At 38.5% G+C, this 24,408-nt stretch overlaps 1 protein-coding gene across 1 annotated transcript; it reads left to right on the top strand.

Moving 5' to 3' along the window:
- Positions 1–1,612: 1,612 nt before the first annotated feature.
- LOC101599980 (cytochrome P450 4V2) lies at positions 1,613–23,540 on the top strand. Its single transcript, XM_004666401.2, has 11 exons — positions 1,613–2,081; positions 6,444–6,556; positions 7,451–7,536; positions 8,355–8,545; positions 8,901–8,970; positions 10,737–10,863; positions 13,045–13,230; positions 18,359–18,461; positions 20,173–20,307; positions 20,603–20,782; positions 22,213–23,540. The coding sequence occupies exons 1-11, from the start codon at positions 1,868–1,870 to the stop codon at positions 22,383–22,385; spliced, it is 1,578 nt and encodes a 525-aa protein (XP_004666458.1). The 5' UTR covers positions 1,613–1,867; the 3' UTR covers positions 22,386–23,540.
- Positions 23,541–24,408: the final 868 nt, after the last annotated feature.

The raw sequence follows: 24,408 nt of genomic DNA, 5'->3' as shown, positions 1-24,408 counted from the left end.
CAGTAGACCCTGAGATGGGGGATTTAAAAGTCTCTGAGACCAAAAGTCAGCCATCTTTGAAAGCAAAGCTTATATTTCTGCATCTGGTAATGGGTCCCTAAATATTCCTTTAGTTTTACCTCAAGACTGTCATTTTTATATTTCATCCAATCTTGTGAGTTTGTGAAGTCAAACTCTGACTTAGAATAACATCCAGATCCCTGCCTGTGTTATGACACCAGCAGACCCCTCCCCTTAAACTCTTTACGCTATACTCCTGCAGATGTAAATACTGCCTTGCCAATATTAGGATTGTCTGGTCCTTCTCAGTCTCTAGATTCATTATTTCTCCTTCTTTGTTTTTCTCCTTCCTCCTTCTCCTTTCCTCCCCTTTCCCTCTCCTCCTTTTGTTTTTTGAGGTAGGGTTTCACTCCAGCCCAGGGTGACCTGGAATTCACTTCTCAGGCTGATTCGAACTCACAGTGATCCTCCTACAACTACCTCCATAGTGCTGGGGTTCAAGTCACACACCACCATGCCCAGGTTATAGCTAGACTCATTTCTAACACATCTGTTTCAGTCTTTTATTATCTCACGAACCTCTTTTCACGCCAGTGCATACAGATGATCTATAAAAAATGGAACTAGAGAAAATCTCCAGACATGGTATCTTCACATCAGAGAGGTCCTGCATGTGGCTGCAGGCACCCTAGGCAGTAGCTTCTAGAAAACAAACACAACTAAGGCTAGTTGGAATCCATGGCATTTTCCAGCTTTCCTGTACCTTGGCACTCCACCGAGTGTGTGGAAACTTTTCACTAGCGAACGGCCACTACTAGTTCAACCAAAGTCTCAGTTGTAAAGAAGGCTCAGGCTGGCACCTCTGTGGGTAGTAGGGGGCGTAGGCCCTGGGCAGCCCTTTTCATTCTGCAGGCTTACCAGTTGCTCTTACTTTTTGACTGCCCTCTGTTGCTGCTGCTATTTCCTTAGCAACTTCTCCACCCCATGAATGCCCTCCCAGCTCCCTTTTAACTCTGGAACCCTTTCCTCCCATCCCCAGAACTCTTGTTCTCTTGGGTTCTGCCTTCCCTTGGCCAGCAGACATTTGGGGGGAAATGTCTGGATCGCTTCCCCCTTTATCTCCCCAGTGTCTCAACTGGTCAGCTGACACACGCTGAGGCCTGCTTTCCAAAGGCTGCTTCCCTCCTGCTCCTCCAGGTCAAAAAGGTAGCTTTGGGGCATGACCATGAAGCAGGCAGAAGCCAGGGTGCGCCCCACCTCCCTGGTCAGCCAGTCCCTAAGAAGCACAGCAATGCTACAGGTTGCGCAAGGAAGAGTACATTTCCATCTCAGAAGGCCGAGTTCCAACCAAGCTGCCGTTTAAATTCAGTTTTATACCAGATGGCTCCCTTGAACAAAAATTAGCGGTTGCTTCCGTAATGCTAAACGGCCCACTCTGGATGACTTCAGTGCGCCCTAGGCTGGTGATACAGGCTCTAGCTTCTTCTCCATCCCCAAGTGGGCCTGCAAATGACCTCTGTTGACCACATTCGGCCGCCAGGGCCAGCTGGCTCAGCGCTCCGAGAAACTGTTCCGGACTTTCGCTTTCACCCTGCACCAAAGAGGCGGGAGTGCGTGACGTAGGTTTCCGCTGCTCACTACGACCACCCTTGGCGGGCTGGAAACTTTGTCCCCAGAGCCAGGGCCCGAGACCCGAGCCTGCTCCGGAGCCCTCGGCGCAGTCCGGGGTGCGCCGGCATCCCCAGTCCCGAAACTCCTCCCGCGACCCACGCCCTCCAACAGACAGCCGACCTCCCCACCGACGCTGTCCCCGCCCCCGATCTGTCAGCCCCATCGCCAGCCCCGGGCCCAGAGGACCACTGCAGAGATGATCGCGCTGTGGCTGTGGCTCCTCGGACAGAAGCTGCTGCTCTGGGGGACGGCGAGCGCCCTGTCCCTGGCCGGCGCCGCCCTACTCCTCACCGTCACGCAGATGGTGGCGAGCTACGCGCGGAAGTGGCAGCAGATGAGGCCCATCCCGTCCTTCGGCCCTGCCTACCCCTTGGTGGGACACGCGCTGTTGATGAAGCCGAATAGCGCCGGTAAGGGGTCCTGCAAGGGAAGGGCTGGCGGCATTACAGGAGAATTTCTCCCCTGAGCCACAAGCTGAGGTCCACACATCCTATAGACACACTTTCTCCTTGCCCTGTAACCGAGCACTAAGGCACTGGCTGCTAGGAAAATGGACCTCTGCCACTCCTTCGGAGAACTGAAGATACTGGGTTTGTTCACTGTCCACCCTGGCACCTGACAAATCGTTCTGTGCTTCCTTCCCTTACTCCACAATGAACTTTCGAGACCATATATGATGACCACAGATCTAGACTCCTCTAGTTTTGTCTTCTCTTTTTTCCCCTTTCCCACTGGTAACTGCTCAGATCGTAAAAGGCTTTTTGTTTATTTGTTTGTTTGTTTTTGTTGTTGTTTTTCTTTTCCCTCTGTGAAACAGCTAAGCTCTTTCACTCCTACTTTGAAAAATCAGAGACCAGAGGTTCTCCTGAGGCCCTCCAGCCACTCCCTGGATACCACATGACTTGACCACCATGTGCACTAATTCTCTTTTTACCTTTATATTTTAGCTCTTCCAAGGAAGTTGCACAAGAGTGTTTAGTAAACGCTTGTCCCGGCTTTGAGCAAATTTACATGATAGTTTTTAAAAGTCTTATTTATTAAGAAATTATTTTAAAATTGAAATCATCTTTTAAAAAGATGCTTCATGCAAAACCTATGTTCTGTTGATGAGGGAAGGGAGGAATTAATTCCTTTAAGTTTGAAAACTCAAATGTGGCTGCATTTGCAGTTCCCTGTTACAGAGATTTAGCACTTTATTTCCACTTCTGTCAGTTGGGGTACCAAGAGCTGAGAAGAATGAATGACTATTTTTTTATTATTATTATAGAGAGAGAAAGACAGAGACAGAGAGAATTGGCTCACGAGGGCCTCAGCTACTGAAATTGAACTCCAGGAGCTTGCCCAACTAGTGGACATATGTGACTTTGCACTGGCCTCACCTTTGTGCATCTGACTTATGTGGGATCTGGAGAGCTGAGCATGGGTCCTTAGGCTTCACAGGCAAGAGCTTTAACTGCTAAGCCAACTCTCATACTTTTAAAGAATCTGAACAAGAACCCAGTTCCTTTTCACATTCATTATTAAAATTGCTTTACAAGCTCAGCATTAATTTCAAACTGTGTACGGTCTTTCATTTTCTCTTGTTTTCCCAAACAAAAATTATATTGCCATTTCAACTTCCCAGGAATAAGATGAGGCCTCATGGGGAGGTATTTATCAAGATATTCATCTCCAAGCAAAAGGAATCCAAGCAAACCTTTTATCAGGCAAATATCTGTAATATCAAGCAACACATTTAAATATGTGAAAATCATGTCAGTAAAAATTATTTTGTTTAATACTCAAACCAGTGATAACCTCCCGTTCCACCCTAAGACATTCCAATATTTTTTTCCTCAGAAAAAAATGTGTAGAAGTGTAGATTACTTTACGCTATTGACAGTGTTGAAAGACACAGGTCACCATGATCCCAAATGTTAGAATTCAAAAAAAGAAATCATATCTCTAAAATTTAAGTCCTTAAAATTGCAATGCTGGAAGATTAAAATTCTGGTGTTAAAACTGTGACAGACCAAATCCAAAACCTAAACATCCCAATGAAAGAAAAAAAAAAATGGCTCATATTGAGAGGTATAAGGAAAGCCAGATTCGTAGGAGAGGATTAGTGTGTCTTTTTGTTATCTACAGGAAAATCACATCATGTTAGAATGAATATCTACATGCCCAGTAAAGCATTGTTTTGGATGTGTTTGTGAAAGGTTTTCCAGTGGAGGTTACATGTGATTATGAGTAGGCTAGGTGGGGAACACTGATTCAATATGGCCTGATTTTGCCCATCCATTCAATTATCCTGGGCTCAGAAGGAACAACACAGAGGTAACTCAGTCTTTCTGAGAAGTTGGGGCAGAATTTTCTCCAGTTGCCTTGGGCATCAGAACTGCAGGCTTGGTTGTCTTTGGGTTTTAGGACTTAGACCGGCTGCTACCTTTCCAATTTATTGTTATGCATTTCATTGTTGCCTCATTTCTGATAATGGAGGGATAAGCTACATGAAGATTCTGCAGGAGTTCTAATTTGTTTTATGTACTTTTGCAGAAGCACATTTACATAATGCTGATTCATTGTATAAGCATTGTGCATGTATATGCAAACACTGAAGTATCTTCAATGAATGAAGAGAACTATACCTCCATGAAAGCAAAGTCTCTTGAGATCTCAGCTCTTTGGGCATGTAGTGGTAACTTACTACCATTGTAGATTTGCTCCATCTCATCATGAAACTTTATCTATCTGTCACGGTACTTCAGATGCCAGCCAGTAGGAAGCAATTATGATGATAATGATTATGCTTTTACATCATATAAATCATGATGTGTTTATATATTTTGCTATTTTGGTTCATTTTTTAAATAAAAATTATTATTGACAACTTCCATAATTATAGAACATGAACCATGATACTTCCTTCCCCTCACTTTTCCCTTCACAACTCTACTCTCCATCATTTCCCCTCCCCATGTCAATCACTCTCTTTTATTTTGATGTCATCGTCTTTTCCTCCTATTACAAAGAACTTGGGTAGGTAGTGCCTGGCACTATGAGGTCTTGGATATCCAGACCATTTTGTGTCTGGAAGAATGCATTGTAAGGAGTCCTATCTTTCCTTTGGCTGTTACATTCTTTCTGCCACCTATTCCACAATGTACCCTGAGCCTTGAAAGGTGTGATAGAGATGTATCAGTGCTGAACACTCTTCTGTTGACCCATTTCTTTATGAGCAGCTTGTCTACTTATATTTATCTTAAATATACATGGCTTAATGACTGCAAAAATATGTCATTATTTTATTGTGTAAAGTGGCGTCTGTAGTGCTCTAACATGTTTGCATAGCATCTCAAATAATTCTCCTTTTAAAAATGTAGGAAAATGTCTTTTCAGGAATTAAAAAAAAAAAAAAAAACACTTTCCCCAATTATCTTTTCAGGATCATAGTTGTTTAGGAGTTTAGATTTTAGATATTTTGGTCTTTCAGAATTTCCCACCTGGAATTATAAAGTTTGGTATCATGACCCTAGAAAGTCTTTACCCTTAGAAAGTCTCATGATATCTTTTGTAAGATTCTAAGAATTAAAATCTGTGATGAATAAGACCAGTTTAGAAAAAAATTAAACTGATTGGACTCTTTAATCCTTAAAGTGAGGAGAATGACAAATACTGCATTGTCAAAGAGACAATTTTATCAGCAAGTATGAGATAAGAAAATGGTCGCTTGATTTTCAGCTACATAACTGACTTATTTGAGAAGTTTATTTAAAATTCTCCAAAATAGGATTTTGTTTTTTGTTCTTTCCACATGCAAAAGTAACTGTATTAGTTTTTTTAAGGATTAGATTTAATCCAGACCAGATTTGTAGAAAACCATCTAGAACTTTTTTTTTTTTTTCAGAAAGACCTTTAATTACCCATGAAGTGTTTCCTGAGGTCCAGCTTTGTATCCTGAAATGAACTCAGCCAAGTTGGGGATACAAGAGTATTATGAGATATATGGAGAAGAGAAATAAGAGAAAGTAATTGGAGAAAACTGAGAGATAAAGCAAAAGAAAAAAAAGAATATACTATCTGTCCCAAGTTGCACTGGCCATGTCTCATTCTGTGGCTGATCTCTGTGCTCACATCTCAAGGATCTCACCATGAGCACAACCTTTGCCTTCCGCTTGGCTTCTATACGCTTGTGCTTGCACTTTTAAGTCTCTTATCTCAATGCCTGACTTCCTCTGTGGGACTCAGTTTTGGGACTGCCCTTCCTCCAACCAAAAAGTCGCACTTCTCTTTCCCTTGTTCTGTCACACTAGACCATGGCAGGCAGAATGCTAACATGAAGTAGCATATTTTCACACTGCTGGTTTGACACAATGCTTTTGCTTCACTTCTGATAACCACTGTGTCCAAGAGACAACTGATATCTCTTTTCCAAGTGTCATATAATACTTAAGATGTTGTGGTCTGCTGTCTCAATACAAAGCCTTCTTAGCTTTGTGGCATTGGACAATGATTTGTTAAAAATGCACATTTTGGCCTATAGCTATCCTGTCATAGCTATCATCATTGTGTTGTAGTTATGTGATGTGACAAATGTTATTTTGCAGTAATTTTAGAACTATGGGAATGTTGAGAAATTCAGAGAATCTCATGCCCTCTTTCACCAGCTTCTTTTAATGATAACATATCACTTACCTTGTGTATTTGTTCAAATGAGTTAATCAACATTTGTACAACCTAATTTACACATTTCTGTCTTGGTTAAATTTAAAATTAATTTTTTCCATCACCAGATTTTTTTCAGCAGTTAATTCAGTACACGGAAGAATTCAGACACCTGCCACTTCTAAAGCTATGGATTGGACCAGTGCCCATGGTGACTGTTTATAATGCAGAAAATGTGGAGGTGGGTGTGCCAATAATACAATAGATAATTCACTATGTTATAGTGTGAGGATTATATGAGGTCAAATGTAATAAATGCATTCTTGAATTTCATTTAACTCAGTCCAAAGAGCATTTCATTCACTATGTTAGGCTATATAGGTGGCATTTAATGCTTTCTGAATATAGCTGTATTCCTGGGAGAGATTCCTGTGTATCCATGTATATTTGTTCTTGGGTCTCAGTATATTTATTTTCCTTTGTAAGAAAGTCTTCAGGCTGAGAAATTTTTGGATTGAGAATTAAACCTAGGGCCCAATACATGCTAGACAAGTACTCTCTAGCACTGAGCTGAATAGCCATGTCTCTTTTGGTTTGGTGAATTTGACATGTATAGAATAGATGTTATTGCCCCGTGCTATTGAAATTCATCCTCTAGCTAATCCATATACACTCATGGAGCCCAATGTTAGCTGTATGTTAGAGACACATGTATCTGTAACTTACACCTTTATCGTGAGCTTCATGCCTGATTTCAGATAATAGCATCTGGATAAGAATTCATCATGATGTGGTCATCCTCTTGATCCATTTTATGTTTTTTTTGTTGTTGTTGTTGTTTTCCTCATTCCTTATGCTCACTAAGCATCTCCATTTCGTTGTTAGTTCATGGAAAGAATCAAGGGGTAATCTTTTTACTTTGCTCAACTTCATTTAGTCTCTAAGCTTGTGTGACAACTATATGTTCAAAACTCTATTTGGGTTTATTGGAGGCACAGGTATGAAATGAATCACTCAGAAAATACATGTTATGAAATGTCTTGTGAAGAAGGCATGTCTTAGTCAAATGCTTCTTTAATTGAAGTCATTTTCATACTGTATCTCTCAAAATGTTTTTTTTTTTCCTCTCCTTAAGGTAATTTTAACAAGTTCAAAACAAATTGATAAATCATCAATGTACAAGTTTTTAGAGCCATGGCTTGGACTAGGTCTTCTTACAAGGTAGAGTGTCAATTTGTAAAGCTTACTTCTAAGCACAAATTGTTGTCTCAGAAATTGATAAAAGGCAGCCTTTTATTTTTAATCACAAAGCTGTTCTCAGGATGGAGGAGAATTTGAACAGAAAGTTCCAGCTAACAATTACCTTTGTTTGAATGATTCTAGAGTAATCTAGAGCAATACAGTAATAGCCAGCCAATAATACAATAATAAAAATATAAAAATAATACAGTTCAACAGTGAACATCTCCAGTGTTAAAAAAAAAAAAAGAAATAAACAAAGAAAAAGGAGACCCTCAAGTACCAGTGCAATAAAGCAATGTTGTATTTGGAAAACTTTTGAAAGTCAGTGGAAAATTCAGTCAGTTCCAGATAAGCACACTGAACCTCAATTTAGCCCTTGCGCCCAGACTCAGCCCTGCATCCTCAGAGGGAAGCACAGCCAGCAAAAGGCAGGACCTCTGTAAGGGACCTTGAAGAATTTAGACAGTAGAAGTTAGAGTCAGGGAGCCTGTGGGCATCTGAAGATTAAGTTACTGGTGTATGTTGGGGCAAATTCTGATGTTTAGAAACTCACCTTAGAAATGGACAAACATTCTTAACTTTTTCTATTTTATAAATGCTACCTTAAGTATTACTATCAAGAATATCTATATTTTTGGAGTATGTATGCTTATGTATGTCTTTCCTTTGAAACTCTAGTCAAAATGTTGAGAGTCTGTAGATGAAGCTGCTCAGAGCTTTATGACTGAGCTGTACTCATGGTTGATTCGTTTTGGATTTTACTCCTCTTTTCTTTGTACCATGTTTTGTACTTCTAGTACAGGAAACAAGTGGCGCTCCAGGAGAAAAATGCTAACACCTGCTTTCCATTTTACAATTCTGGAAGACTTCTTAGATGTCATGAATGAGCAAGCAAATATATTGGTTAATAAGCTTGAAAAACATGTTGACCAAGAAGCATTTAACTGCTTTTTTTACATCACTCTTTGTGCCTTAGATATAATATGTGGTAAGTCTGATTGGTTTTTATCTAAAGTTATGCTGTAAAAATAAAGCAGCCTAACTAGAAAATATACCATTGAGAAGACAAATGGGGAAATCATAATGGACACAGGAAATCTTCAGGGTAATGCTACTCATAAATTAGATCCCTGAGCAGAGGAAGCACTCCTAACGGAAGGAGCAGAGCAATCTCAGGCAGGTCAAAGGTAAGGAAGAACAGGGCAGGAAGTAGAAGCATGAGGCAAACAAAGAGCAAATAAAGGGAGCAGAACTGGACTGATAGCTTCTGAGTGTCTGCCACTGTGCAGTGAGCATAGGATGAGGATGAAACTGGATGGCCTCTTCTTTCCTATATTTTATAGAAACAGCCATGGGGGAGAATATTGGTGCTCAAAGCAATGGTGATTCTGAGTATGTTCGTGCAGTTTATAGGTAAGTAGAGGTCATTTCATTATTCTTAAAATTGATATTGTTTTGATCATTTAAAATTAGCACTTATCACTTATATTTAGTATCATTTAATTGTTTAAAATGAAACATTAGCCTAAAATTTAACCTCATAGCATAGGCATATATTTTAGCAATAGATGGATGGTTGGTTATGCAAGTATATTCTATTTTAAATGATTATTTTATAGTAGTTTGAAATTTCATTATGATGCTAATAACAAAGATATGATCAATTATGTATTATGATGCCACTACCACATACAGGCTAAGCATAAGAAAAAAAATCAGTGGTAAGAAATGGTTCAGTGGTTAAAGGTGCTTTCATGCAAAGTCTGCCAGCCCAGGTTCAATTTCCCAGCACCTATGTAAAGCCAGGGGAATAAAAAGTGGCATAAGCATCTAGTGTCCATTTGCAGCAGAAAGAAACCCTGGCATGCACATGTACAAGCATTCTTATGCACACACACACACACACACACACACACACACACACACATTAAGAAAGAAAAGTTTTCCTGATGCTTATCACTCTTCTGGACATGTGCATCTCTTTTCTTCTGAATTTTGTGATTGCTATTATTTGTTTTCCCTTCCTAAATTTTCTGCACTGTGTGGTTACTGCTTTTATAGTAAAGCAATCTTTGTTACTTTAAATTGCTTGTACTTATTCAGTTATTATGAGTCAGGGCCAATATTTGTTTTAATATATTCTATATTTATGTCCACTATTCATTTAATTTCATTTTGATGAATAGTTATCAAACATCTGTGGCCTTCTAGGCAGTCCATAAGTTCTAAGTAGTTTTGAGTTGGTCCATGGGAGATAGGCATCGATCCAAACAAATATAAATTTCAGAATTATAACAGCTAGGAAAATTCAAGTTGCTATGAGTCTGGAAGACAAGAACATATGTACTACAGATTGAATGGCCAGAAATGACCTATTTGAAGAACTGACGATATTCAGCTGTTCTCATAGAGCAGGAGCCGAGGTCCATCAGCTGTCTTGCCAGCGCAAGAAGGAGGTGCTGAAAATAGCACTGTGGCAAACAGTTATTTGATGTTAACTATCTTGCTGAAGAAAATTTCCAGTTGCTATTTTTTTTATGTTTCCAAAGGAATTATCAAGTAAATGTGTGGACCTTAAAAACAGGCAGATTTTACCTTAAGTTTTGATACAAATGCCTCAGAAAGCCTTGGAAGGTTGAGAACACACCCTGGAGAAACAAAAGCACTGACCAGAAGCCATATATATGTTGTATATTCTCTTTTCCATTTTCTCTTTTAAAAATATTATTTATTTGTTTATCTGAGAGAGAGAAAGAAAGGAAGAAGGAAAGGAAGAGAGAAAGATCCAGATAGAAAAAGTGAAAGAGAATGGATTTGCCAGAGCCTCCAGCTGCTGCAAATGAACTCCAGATGCATGCACCACCTTGTGCATGGCTCACATGGGTCCTAGGGTATAGAACCTGAGTACTTTGGCTTCACAGGCAAGTGCCTTAACTGCTAAGCCATCTCTCCAGTCCTCTTTTCCATTTTCTTTGATGGATCGAGTATTTATTGAAGCTCCATAGAATGTGTGCAGTAGCCCTCCTACATCACTTAGCATGAGGCATGGTGCTCCAGTGACACTGAGGAATCATCAGCATCATTCCAATGCATTACCTTCACCCAGGCCAGGCACTGAGTAGTTTCCATAAAAACCAGCATTGTTGATGTAGCAGATGATGACTTTATCCTATTTCTAGGATGAGTGACATGATACATCGAAGAATGAAGATGCCCTGGCTTTGGCTTGATCTTTGGTACCTTATGTTTAAAGAAGGAAGGGAACACAGAAGAGGACTCACAATCTTACATACTTTTACTAATGGTGTAAGTCTTTCTTATTGAGGTAAAATATACAAACAGAATTTAGTACCATTAAGTGCATTCATAATCTTTTGTAGCCATTAATACTATCCACTTGGAGAGTTTTATAAGTCCATAATTTTTATGCTTAACACCCAAAATAAAATCTGTGTCTCATAAAAGTTCAATTGGATAATGGAAAAACTAAATATTACATATAAATTATGTATATAACTAGTATTAATTAAGCAGGCCCTTGCTATGTGCCAAGCACTATGTTCAATGTTGGAAATAATGAATAAGACAATGTTCTGTACTCCCAACAGGGAGAAGTCTAGGGGCAGTAATCTATAACATGTTAAATGGGCTTTGAGCACTTATAAGCAAAAGGAAAAGACAAGATCTTGGTATAAGAGTGCTCTGGAAGATGTTTGGATTCAGGAGTAATTTTCAAAAAATAGAAAAAAGAGCATCTAAAGCAGTACCTACCTTAATTTTGAGAAAATTAACCAAATACTACTGTTTTATTTTCTAGCTAAAAAATAAATAGGACATAGGGAATACTGTTGAACTCAGAATGATAATCTTTGGTTCAAAGGCATTTAGAATACTAATCTTTGGGTTAAAGACATGTTTATGAAAAGGAAAAAAGTAAATTAAATATATACATCAAATTATAAACTATGCTAGAAACATGCTAACTTAAATATATTATTTATTTGTGAATTTTTTGGTTAAAATATATTGGGATTGCTTCCCCAAGTTAAGGAAAACTGCAAACAACATACCACATGATTAATAGGTTTGTATATGTTGAATGAAAAGTTGGTTTGAATTGGTCATGGTATAATCACTTGACAGCAAGAAAATCAGAAGTTGGTGAGGTAGATAGCTTCATGTTGCTGGGATATACATTTAAACCAGACACAGTTTATATGAGGAAGGGGTGTATTTCAAGCTTACAGATCCAGGGGGAAATTCTATGAATGGTGAAAGAACCTGCTTCCATCCATCCAGGCAGGGAGACACACCAAACAGCCAGCAAACACCAAAAGCAGCAAGCACAAATCAGCAGCAAACAGCAGGGACTCAGCTCAGACTTCTCTGCATATCTTTGGGCTAGAATTAAGATCCACTCTCAATAATTTTAATATATTAGTCAATGGGGGACATACATTCAGGCTACTACAGTTGGTTTTATATTTATATTTGTCCTTAAAAATCATGCATTAATATCAATCATTAATTTCAGACTGGATAGACAATGTTATTCATTTTATAAATATTGTAAATTACACACTGAGACAGAATCACTAAGACTTCCACAAAAAATAAGATTTTAGTCTGTAGTAAGTCAAATCCCTTAGTAGAAGGTTTGATCAATTGCCTGATATACAAAAGAAAACATGTGTATCCAAATCAAGTTTATAGATTGTTATAATTTTGTTCATTCAACAAATATTTAGTGGGGATTTTTTAAATGATTACTTTGTTTTTTATTGTGGGAATGTATCAACACACATAAACAAATTGATTGCCATGTGGAGGGTAACTTTTGAGTTACAGGAGAAAGACATTGAATTGTAAATATAAGATGGTATCCGGTGGTAAGTGAAATGGAGGGAAATGAAAGAAGGTTAACAACATAGTGAGTGTTGTGAAGATGGGGGAGGGAGCAGGTCAGATCTCTCTAAAAGCATGAAGGTCAGTAGAGGATGAAAGAAGAGAACCAGTTATGCAAACATCCACAGACAGAGATTCTAGGCCAAAACAAGATATGATTATTGAGAGTGATCTATAATTAAGCTATTATGTAATGATTGCATTCTCTCTACCACTTAAGCTTTTCTTCATTAGTTCATTGAAATCTCTAGGATACTATTTTGGTAGACTAGAACTCTATTCCCATTTTAGGAAGATTAAAAAATAATACTTGAAAATTAAATCTGTCTGGAATTAATTTTTTTAAATAATGATCCTAAATGATGCCTTTAATACTCTGGTTTCTCTTCAGACCGCATAAATCTTTCGCCTTTTACTAAATGATGCCTTTGATTTTAACACAAGACATTAATTTATTTTCATAAGGACTTAAGTTATTGTTGAGCAGGAAAGATTTGGGGGAAGAGTTAAAAAACTAGCATAGTCTCACAGTAAAATGTGTCATTACGCCTTATCCAAGTGACTATCATTTATACCCTTCAGGTCATTGCTAAACGGGCCAATGAAATTAAGGCAAATGAAGAATGCACCTATACTCACAAGGGCCATGTCCCCACCACAAACAAACGCAAAGCTTTTCTTGACTTGCTTTTAAGTGTGACAGATGAGGAAGGGAACAAACTAAGTCATGAAGATATTCGAGAAGAAGTTGACACCTTCATGTTTGAGGTATTTTGTTACCAGGTGTTTTCGGGTATCACTTTAAAATTCTATGGCTCAGAAATAGCTCAGTGGTAGAGCACCTTTGCAGCATTTATGATGAACAGGGCTCCATCCCCAGAAATACAAAAGCAATCAAGTAAAACAACCTCTACCCAAATTCCTGTTATTTTATAATTTGTATTATAAATGTAAAAGAATTAATGCCAAAGTAGTCTAGTATAACAAAAAAAAAAATCTTATAGTATCAACAATTGCAAAATTAAGAAGCTGATGACTAGACTACTTCCCTCAGGAACAGATTGTGACTCATGGCAGAGACAATAGTAAACACTGGTTTTCTCAAGAAAACCAAAGCTTTACCAAACTCTTTCCAAGAAGACATGCAGCCAGAAATGGCTTTCTGTTCCCTCTATTGTTCATGTTTCTCTTAGCTCCTACTATAGCCAACAGTACATTTCATACTCTCCTTGTAAAATCTAGCAAATAAATCCTTAGTCAAAGAGTATAATAGACATCTATTTGTGATTTGAATGTGATTTCAGATCTTCAAATGCTTTGAAAGTGCTTCTTACAAACAGAGTTTACTATAATAGTTTAGTTACTATATTAAATATTACAAGGTGTGAAGCACTTTATATATAGATTTCAAAATAAAGAGATGGTTTTAAAAATCCCATTGTAACAACATCCTCCATGCAGGTTTCCAGTGGCTCACTCACTGCATGCTGCTGATTTGAGGCCAGTGTGCATGCATTCCTTTCATATTTGTTAATTTATTTTTTGTTTATTTTTATTTATTTATCCAAGAGTGACAGGCAGAGAGGGAAAGAGAGAGAGAGAGAGAGGGAGTGAGGGAGAGAATGGGCACTCCAGGGCCTCTAGCAACTGCAAACAAACTCCAGATGATGCATGGGTCACCTTGTGCATCTGGCCTACATGGGTCCTGGGGAATCAAGCCTTGAACGGGGGTCCTTAGGCTTCACAGGTCATTGCTTAACTGCTAAGCCATCACTCCAGCTCCCCATATCTATAAATTTTTAATTGGTAAATACTCATTTTTTATAGTTATGGTGTACAATGTGATGCTTGATACATATACACATGTGGAATGAAAAAATCAGGTAAACTAATTTACCTAGCACTTTGACATACTAAATGAAATTTTTGGTGGCGAGAACATTCAAAGTCCAGTTTTAGCAATTTTGAACTATATATTATAATTAGCCAGAGTCGCGAATCTGTGCTGTAGATCTAGAACTAGCTTCTTCTGAACCACTCTGTCTAACCAGTACTTTGTGTTCTCACCACCTCCCACCTCTGCTAACCACTGCACCACTCAAGTTTAGCTCCTCAGCTGCTTCCTACTCTCTACATCTAGGGTCTCAGCTTTTCAGGTTCCACGTATTGGTGACATCATGCAGTATTTTTCCTTCTGTCTTGAATAATTACACATCTAATAATATCATTGAGAATCATCCATGTTCTCACAATAGAATTTCCTAGTTTTATAAAGGTAGATAATTTTCCATTGTGTGTATACCACATTTTAAAAATCTAATCACTTACTGATGGTTGTGCATCTAAAGAGTCAGCATAATTCTCATCAAAATTCTAATAACATGTTTTCAGAGAGTAGATAAAACAATCCTAAAACCCTAAATAGAAGGCATTGTAAGGACCAAACAATCTTAAGTAAAAATGAAAGAACAAAGTGGTAGGTGACACATTACTTTATTTTAAAGTACACTAGAAATTTATATTGAAATAAACAGAATATTTAACTGGCTCCTGTCATTCCTGCTCTCAACCAATTTCTCTTTATGCTAAAAAAGGCATGTACTAAATCAGTGGTTTCCAACTACCTTTTGGGGCCTGGGGCTGAGTGTGTGAACCTCTGGTTCAATCCCCAGCAAAACAAGTAAATGTCCTTTCAAAGAGACCACTTTTGAGAAGAAATACTAAACAAAAACTGGACATTAGAGTAAGTGGAAAAGTAGAGAGATGTACAAAACTAATTAATAAAAAAAGAAAAAAGTACATCCAAAAAAAGCAAAATAAATTATGAACGTTATGTATGGTTAAGCAATAGTCACATTAGGAGCTGTAATTCTGAAATCTCCTTTAGTACCCTGGGGTAGTCAGCTAAATCCATCAGCCTCAAACCAGAAGGAAAGATGGGTAGAAATGACTCTTGGAATTTGTTCAGCAGAAGAACCTTTTTAGCATCAAGAATATGTTATTTATTCTCATGTCACAGTTGTTATATGTTTAGTAGTCATAGATTGAATGAATAAATTTGACTAAAAAAAAGTAGAGATATGTTAAGTATGTGGGTTCTGGGGGCATATCATAGCTCTAGTGTATAGAGGAAGTGTGGGACCAAGTACTTTACCTAGCCTTTCTCAGCCTTTGGGTCTCAGTGGCCTTGCCTTTCTTTTCCCATCTCAGTGTTATGGATTGAACCCATGGCTTTATTCATGCTAGATGAGTGGTCCGCACTGAGAAACACCCAGCCCTGCATTCTTATTTTACTATCATGGGCCTCATGAAGTAGCTGTGATGATCAGATTTTTAAGAAGTTTATCAAGGGTTAAGATTGTTATTCAGTTGGGAGAGTACTTGCCTAATATGCACAAATCTCTGGGTTTGATCCCAGACCCATATAAATTGGTTGTGGTGGGACACACTTGTCATTGCAGCACTTGAGAGTTGGAGGCAAGAGGATCAACAGTTTAAGGCCATCCTCACCTACATGGCAAGTTGGAAACCAGCCTGTACTATATAAGAACCTGCCTCAAAAAAGAAAGTCATATAAAATCATGCTAGGCATATAAGAGGCATGCATCAGATATGGGATATTATGATATTAAGTTAAAGTAGATAGATATTTAATCTCTATTTTTCCTATGTTCTTACACAGCCACACACATACACACTTGCACCCCAATGCATAAACTCACTGATATATACATGCACATCCCCACCAATAACCATTTTTTTCCCCTCATGAAAAAAACCAGGCTAATTCCTTCCTTGTAGTTGTAATATTCTTTGTACTTTTAATGCTGCTTTTCTTTGTATCTATAAGGAAGCCCTACCATGTGAAACTATAATATTGTGGTTTCTGCATTTGCTAGATATAGGCTGTTAACTCCATACCTTCATGCCCAGGCTGCAGACACTAGAATCAAGGTCTCGTCCCCTCTTTACCAGTGTGCTTCCACAAATGCTGTGCTTTATGTCTGGTTTCATTCCCTCTGTCATGGGAAGCTCTACATGCTCTATTCATAAACTCAAGAAAAGCTACTAACAGTTATTTACCAAGAATACTTCTGCACATGACATAGAAGACATCAGAGAAAATGGCCTGGCTCTTGTCGGCAGTTGTGAGTAGTTTCTGTAAAGGAACTGCATGTGAGAACATGCAAGGAGATGCCTGCAAAACCAAATGACCCATGGACCCATGATTCCCCAGGACCCATGTAAGCCAGATGCAGAAGGTGGTGCAAACATCTGGAGTTCATTTGCAGCAGCTGGAGGCCCTGGCCCTCCCATTATGTCTCTTTCAAATAAATAAATAAAAATAAAATATTTAAAAACTCATTTTATCCAGGATTTTATAAAACTAGTACTTTAAGGATTCTTGCCCAGAGAATGAAATATTACAATGAGCATTTATGTTGAGAAGGAAACATGGAAAAATGAATTCTTTCATAGAACATCTTCTTGCTCTAGATAAATTGTCATTACTTATTTCTCCATAATTTCTTTTTCCTGAAGCACTCAACATTTTTGTGTATGAAAACGTCAGAGTGATATGAAAGTAGGAGACAAACAGCAATACCAAAGACATTGAGAGGGTGGAGAACGGCGCTCGGTAGATGTTTACTTGACAGGTGGAGTCTCCTTACTCTAGCCCCACTGTGTTCAAGGGGAACCATGTGGGTTGTCATCTGGGTCATCTGCAGGTCATTTCTGAGTTTTACCTCTTTGAGGAAGTCAATTTTTTTGTGAACACAACAATAACAATAACAAACATATAAAAACAGTACTGAGAAGTATTTCCTGAAGATGGGAAGATTAGTTTCTGCAAAATACTTTGTATTTTGCCTAACTCTCACCAAGTGTTAGTCTATTTACCAAGCTTGAGACAAGGAGACTGACAGATGTTTAGCATAGCAAAACATGCCTTACAAGAGAGGGGGGCAGAGAAACACTGTTCTGACCTAGCTGGATTGGAAAGTGAGGCAGTTGTTCTCATTGGAGAGGTTCAGCTCACCACGGGACTGCCCTGTTGTAACTATAGCATGGAAACTTGCCCCAAGGTGTGCAACAACACTATGATGCATTGAAATGTCACCTGTAAATATGACCTCTACTTTTAAAGGATTGTGAGGTAACATTGCTTGTTTTATTTTTGTTTTATGAAATGGTTTCATTATGAGGCCCAACTGGCATCAAATTTACACAAATCCTTCTGCCTCAGCCTCCTGAGTTCTGGGAATATAAGAGTGTGCCATCACATCCAGCTAAAGGATTGCCAAATATGTTTGTTTCTCATCAAGTTGAGCTACTGGACAGAAGTAATTTCTGTTCTACAGTCAGACTGGAGCTCTGGAATGCAGAGATTATTCAACAGAGCACTGTCTTCTCAATGGAAATCTGCCTGTTAGCTTTTACTTTTCTTTTTAAATTTTTTAAAATTTTGTTTATTTGAGGGAGTCAAAGAGGGAAAGGGAGAGAGAGGGCGTTCCAGGGCCTTCAGCCACTGCCACAAATTCAAGAAATATGCGCTACCTTGTGTATCTGGCTCACATGGTCCTGGGGAATCAAACTTGGGCGCCTAGGCTTTGCAGGCAGGTGCCTGAACCGCTAAGCCATCCCTCCAGCCCTCTTTATTTATTTTTTTGTAATTTTTTATGACAGAGAGCATGAGAGAGAGAGGGAGGGAATTGGCGTGCCAGGGCCTCCAGCCACTGCAATCAAACTCCAGATGCGTGTGCCCCCTTGCACTTGTGTCACCCTGGGCATCTGGCTTACACAGGACCTGGAGAGTCGAACATAGGTCACTAGGCTTTGCAGGCAAGCACTTTAACTCTATGCTGTCTCGAACACCTCTTTTCTTGTATTATAGGGTCATGACACTACTGCAGCTGCCATAAACTGGTCGTTATATCTACTGGGTTCTTATCCAGAAGTCCAGAAAAAAGTGCACAATGAGTTAGATGAAGTGTTCGGTATGTATGTTTCATCCCTCAAACAAAACCAGGGCAGTCTCTTGTTGAGCTGAAACTCTCTAATGGAATCCAAAGACCCAACCAAACACATGTCGTTTTTCTAATTAGAGATATACAGAAGGATCTGATATAAAGCCACTGTCAAAAGCAGGAAGCCCCCCGAATAAAACCCCTTCCTGTGCCAGTCTCCGTGTCATGACTCATGCATTCTCTTATCGGCATGTGCCAGTCTCCTGACATGTGGCTACTCTGGAACAGATTCTGAGGATACACAGGTTAATGTGGTTGTCTTCAAGGGTCCAAATGCTTAGTAGGTAAAACAGAAACATCTACCTTAAGCTTTAAGTGGAGGCTGTGCCACTGAGGGACATAAAATGCTAGGTGCGAGCACAGAGGAGCAGGTGGGATATAAGGAAAGCTTACATATACCACATCTGACCAGAGATGAGAGAAAACAAGTGGAATATGGATGGGGATTACAGGAAGCACCCATAGTGCACCCATAGTGCTCCATAAGGTCTGGTTCTAAGCTGATATGAGTAAACCTGAGACTCACTCTTCTTTCTTTTTTATCATTACCAACTTGGGGCTTGTCTCATCAGACTGATGTTCAAGGCAAGAGGAAAGGGGAGATGAGGGTTTGAAGATTGTGTGTATTTCCTGTGGCAGCTCTCAAAACTTCCACAAACTAGGTGGTTAGCAACAGGAATGTATTCTTTCACAGTTCTGGAAACTAAAAGCCCAAATCAGTATCGGAGTCTAAGTCAACATGGTAGCTGGGCTACATTATTGGAAAATTCCACCCTTTGTCTCTTAAACATCTAATAGCTGCCAGCATTTCTTGGTTGTGGAGCATATCACTCAAACCCCTCTCTCTCTTCACATTGCCTCCTCTGTTTGTGGTGTGTTGGGGTGGGGAGAATAGATTCGATATGACAATACTTGCAATGGCAAACATCACATAACATAAAATCATACATTTAAAAATGTACAATTCATTGTCCTTTAGTTCACTCATAAATATTGTACAATTATCATATCTATCTTTCCAAAATATCTTCAGTGCCCTCAAACACTACTATTAAGCAGTTGCTCATTTCTTCCTATTACCTCTGGTGACCACCATTTTCCTTACTGTTTCTATAAATAGAATCAAAGGCTATGCACTCTTTTGCTTCTGGTTTCTTTTTCTTAGCATATTGTCTCATTTTATTCTGATTGTCTATAGTATCAGAAAATGTCCTGCCATTGTGGATATTTAACATTGCTTGTTTTTATCATGCTTTCCTCACTAATATTTTCTTCTTTTCTTTTTTCCTTCCTCTCTTTCTTTTTTCCTTCCTCTCTTTCCCTTCCTCCCTTCCTTCCTTCCTCCCTCCCTCTTTCTTTCCTTCCTTCCTTCCTTCCTTCCTTCCTTCCTTCCTTCCTTCCTTCCTTCCTTCCTTCCTTCCTTCCTTCCTTCCTTCCTTCCTTCCTTCCTTCTTTCTTTCTTTCTTTCTTTCTTTCTTTCTTTCTTTCTTTCTTTCTCTTTGTAGTAGGGTCTTGCTCTAGCCCAGACTTACCTGGAATTCACTATGTAATCTCAGGCTGGTCTCAAACTCGGAGAGATCCTCCTACCTCTTCCTCCCAAGATCTTGGATTAAAGGTATGCACCAGCATGCCCACCTGTGGTATTTCTTTCATTTTTACTGTGTACTTTTACTTTAATCAGGAAAATCCAACCTCCTCCCTACCTTGGAAGACCTAAAGAAATTGAAATATCTGGAATGTGTCATTAAGGAGACGCTTCGCCTTTTCCCCTCTGTTCCTTTATTTGCCAGGAATCTTAATGAGGACTGTGAAGTGGGTGAGTACTCTGTAATAAGAATATTACAGAGAGGGAATTAAAAATATTTTTATTTATTTATGGGAGAGATAGAGAGAAAGGGAGAGTGTGCCAGGGCCTGTAGCCACTGCAAATGAACTCCAGACACATGCACCACCATGTGCATCTGGCTTACGTGTGTTCTAGGGAATAGAACTAGATTCCTTAGGCTTCACCGGCAAGTACCTTAATGCTAAGCCATTCCTCCAGTCCCAGAATTTTATTTCTCCTATCTGTCTTCCCTCAGACATATAATATAGCTTTCATTTCTTGACAGCGGGATACAGAATTTCAAAGGACACTGAAGTGGTCATCATTCCATATGCTTTGCACAGAGACCCCAAACATTTCCCAGATCCTGAGGAATTCCAACCAGAGAGGTTCTTTCCAGAAAATGCTCAAGGACGCCATCCATACTCCTATGTGCCCTTCTCTGCAGGACCCAGAAACTGCATAGGTTTGTGCAGATAGGTTCAGCCTTTCATGACTATATGATTGTAGATTTCTCACAAGGATTTATTTGATATGTCATGTGCTGTTACTCATAGGCAACAGCTTTGAAAAACAAAAATAAAAATAAAAGTAGCCTTTTTCTTCCAGCTTCTTGTTTTCAAATATTACTGACAAAAACTGTGATCGTTTGATTACCATAACAAATTTCTGTGGATAAAGTCACTTAATATTTTTCACAGTTTTGCAGGCTGAAGTATCAGTGGGGTTCCATTTTCTAGGTCTTTACCCTGTGTGTGCCTATCTGTTGTCTTCACAAGGGTTGTGTTGGAGCCTACCTTAATAATCTCACTTAGTTTAAATAAGTTTAGCCGTACACTGTTTAATTCTTTATTTAAGGGCATTATCTCTAAGTATATTCATAAAATGGAATATTGGGAGTCAGGACTTCCACATGTCAATTTTTACTGAGAAATAATTCTGCCCATAATATGAAGTATTCTGTTTCATAGTAGAGTTTTAAAATATTATAAATTGTGTATTACTATTATAGTAGATAAAAATCAAGGTAAGACCTAGTTAATTTTTGTACTTATTGTTTTAAGAATTGAATTTCGCAAAACCAAAACAAAGGACATTTGCTCTACCACTAGTTAAGTGCTGGAGTAAAATGAGTGCACTTATTGTGTATTATAATAGGCTTTGGTATCACTGGTATTTTATCACTCATACAAATGGAAACATTGGAAAAATGAGACCATATTTAAATATGGCAATCTGCAGCTTATTTGGTGACATTACAATAAGTTAAGTTAAAGAGCTCATAAATAAAAAGCAATCAAGTGTACTGATCTCCAGCTTAAAGGAGCCCCGAACTTATCTGGGAGCCAGTTATCTGTTGGTGGCCTCTGATAACCATTCCTACCCTTGAATTGGTGATAGGATCTCTCACAGTCAACAAGATCTGCAGCCGTGCAAGCTCACTTTATAAAATGATATAGCATTTGCATGTAGCATACACATATGCTCCAGTGTACTAAAATCACCTCTGGTCATTATAATAACTAATAACAATGCAGATATTATGACAGCAGTTGTACCGTATTGCCTAGTGAATAATGACTAGAAAAAAGTCTGTACGTGTTCAGTACAGTTGTAATTTTTAAAAAATGCTTGCAATCCATTCACATGGAACCTGTAGTTCCAGAGTGCCCAATGTGGTACTATCATAGACAATGCCTAGGCCCTCCACATTCACTTGTGAGAGCAGAAAAAGCATTGAAAATTCTTCAATGTCAGCAAGTATTCTGTGTGATTCTGATTCCCCTGGGGCCTATGTGAGAATATGAAATAGCTTCCTTTTGCAGTATAGCTTCTTACTTTGCACATTTGAGTTGCATGCATACTTATAGTAACAGAATTCACATTTATTTGAAGGTCAGAAGTTCGCTATCATGGAAGAAAAGGTCATTCTTGCCTGTGTCCTGAGGCAGTTTTGGGTAGAATGCACCCAGAAAAGGGAAGACCTTGGCCTGTCAGGAGATTTGATTCTTCGGCCAAATAAGGGCATCTGGATAAAGGTGAAGAGGAGACACATGAAAGAATCCTGACTGTACTCTCAGGCTGGGCCTGAGCAGCAAAATAGTTGTTCTATCAGCTTGTGGGGTTTAGAGTTTGTAGATCATGAATTTGATGTTCTGAACCCTCAAACTTAATGTTTGTCTTTTCCCCACTGTGGTTGGGATCCAGTCTGTGATGTGATGTTTTTGTATGTTCATTATCATCGTAGGCATGATGTGATGATGCCTGCTTTTGGTTTCAAAGGTACCTGTAGCTGCATTAGAATAACAAGGTTCTCAACACCAGGACCTACAGGTCTATTCAATTCCATTTAATAGACTCAAAGGTTATAATTAGTTAAAATCTTGGGATTTTTCAAAAGTATTGTTTTTGATTCTGAGATATATATATGTGAAAATGATAAGCTTTTTGATGCAAGGGACCTGTGGTTTAAAAAGCATCATCAATGGCATCAATTATTAGAAGAATAATTATAATATCATGATTCAGATTGTATCACAAAAGTGGATCATTTACATGTTTAACACAAGTTCTATTCCATAGCCCTTTTTGACTATGCACTTAGAATCTTCTTTTCATTCTCCATAGAGTCACAGTTGCCTTTGTACATTATACGTTACTGCAAGAGATTTCTCTTGGTAATCGCAACTGCTTCCAGTGCCTCCTAATTGATGGCTTTTGGAATTTTTGTAGCCTTACAACTTAACTACTTATGCACTCTTCTATTAGAATCAGGGAAATGGAAACAAGGAGAAAGTATATTTCTGTCCTAAATCCTATTAATAGTTAGGGAAAGGCTAGGAATAGATAGAGGTCTATATGAAAAACTATTCTACTCCAGTTCTGATGTACTTTCTCCTACAATATGCGTTGGCTGTATAGAACTCAGGACTATGACTGCATGGATTCCAACTCAAGACTTCTGCTTCTGGTACAAGAATTTTTCTTAGAAATTCTAAGAATTCTACACTTATTGGGGGAAAGTTGTTCATCTATATTTAGTGATATAACGTTTGGCTTATGGTTAAAAAATCTACTTAATTCAGCCTGGTGAGGATACCAATTGAGCTGGTAATTGATACATAGTCTATGGATTTTAATTTGATGCATAATAAATAATTTGATGCATATTTCCTGGTTCAGTGAGTTTTAGAAACTGCTTTTAATAAATAGTCTTAACAAGATTGGTTGTTTGATTTGTTTTCAATTTTCCATGGCCTAGAAGCCGTGAATGAAAGTAAACTATGTCGTCATAAGTATCAAAGGAAGACATTATAAAAAAACTATAGTTGAGTCTAGAGCATTTAGGGCATTATTGCCAAATAGATCTGCCTAACTCTCAGAAGAGTCCCAACTCCTAAACTGACAAGATAAAAATACAAAAGAGAAATAAAGGAGGTAGATATACACTAGGGAAAGATTTCCCCCAAATGGCCAACCTTCTTATCTAGAAAATAAGTAGAAAATATCATTACAAATATAATTTTGGGGTAGTTAATTAAAGTTGCACTTATGGAAATCCGTTTTGTCTCAATTTTTGCCACACATTTAATCCATGTCTTTTTAAATATTAATTAATTAATTATTGTGTGTGTGTGTGCAAGAGAGAGTGAAAGAGAGAGAGAGAAAGAATGAGTTGCACTAGAGACTATTGCCTCTGCAAATCAACTCCATATGCATGCACCACATTGCATCTGGCTTTACATGGATACTGCAGAATTGAACTCAGACCAGCAGGCTTTGCAATTGAGTGGCTTCAACTGCTGAGCAATCTCCCCAGCCCCAACACTTCTCTTTTTAAATCATTAGTGAAACTACATATATAGCTAAGCTTAAATGGACCATTTCTTAATTTTTTAAAAAGATTTTTTAAATTTTTATTTATTTATTAGAGACAGAGAGGGGGTGGGGAGAGAGAGAATGGGCACACCAGGGCTTGTAGCCACTGCAAAAAACTCCAGATACCTGTACCACCATGTGCATCTGGCTTATGTGGGACATGGAGAATCAAACCAGATCCTTTGAATTTGCAGGTAAATGCCTTAATCACTA

The sequence above is a fragment of the Jaculus jaculus genome, chromosome 1, assembly GCF_020740685.1.
Source record: "Jaculus jaculus isolate mJacJac1 chromosome 1, mJacJac1.mat.Y.cur, whole genome shotgun sequence".
NCBI classification, from domain to species: domain Eukaryota; kingdom Metazoa; phylum Chordata; class Mammalia; order Rodentia; family Dipodidae; genus Jaculus; species Jaculus jaculus.
Note: the sequence above shows the minus strand (reverse complement) of the source record. Positions and strands in the feature narration are given on the sequence as shown.

Coding starts and splice junctions, on each gene's coding strand:
- LOC101599980 (XM_004666401.2), top strand. CDS start 1,868: ATGATCGCGCTGTGGCTGTGGCTCCTCGGACAGAAGCTGCTGCTCTGG. Junction 20,308..20,602: donor TAATGAGGACTGTGAAGTGG/GTGAGTACTCTG, acceptor ATTTCTTGACAG/CGGGATACAGAATTTCAAAG. Junction 20,783..22,212: donor AGGACCCAGAAACTGCATAG/GTTTGTGCAGAT, acceptor ATTTATTTGAAG/GTCAGAAGTTCGCTATCATG.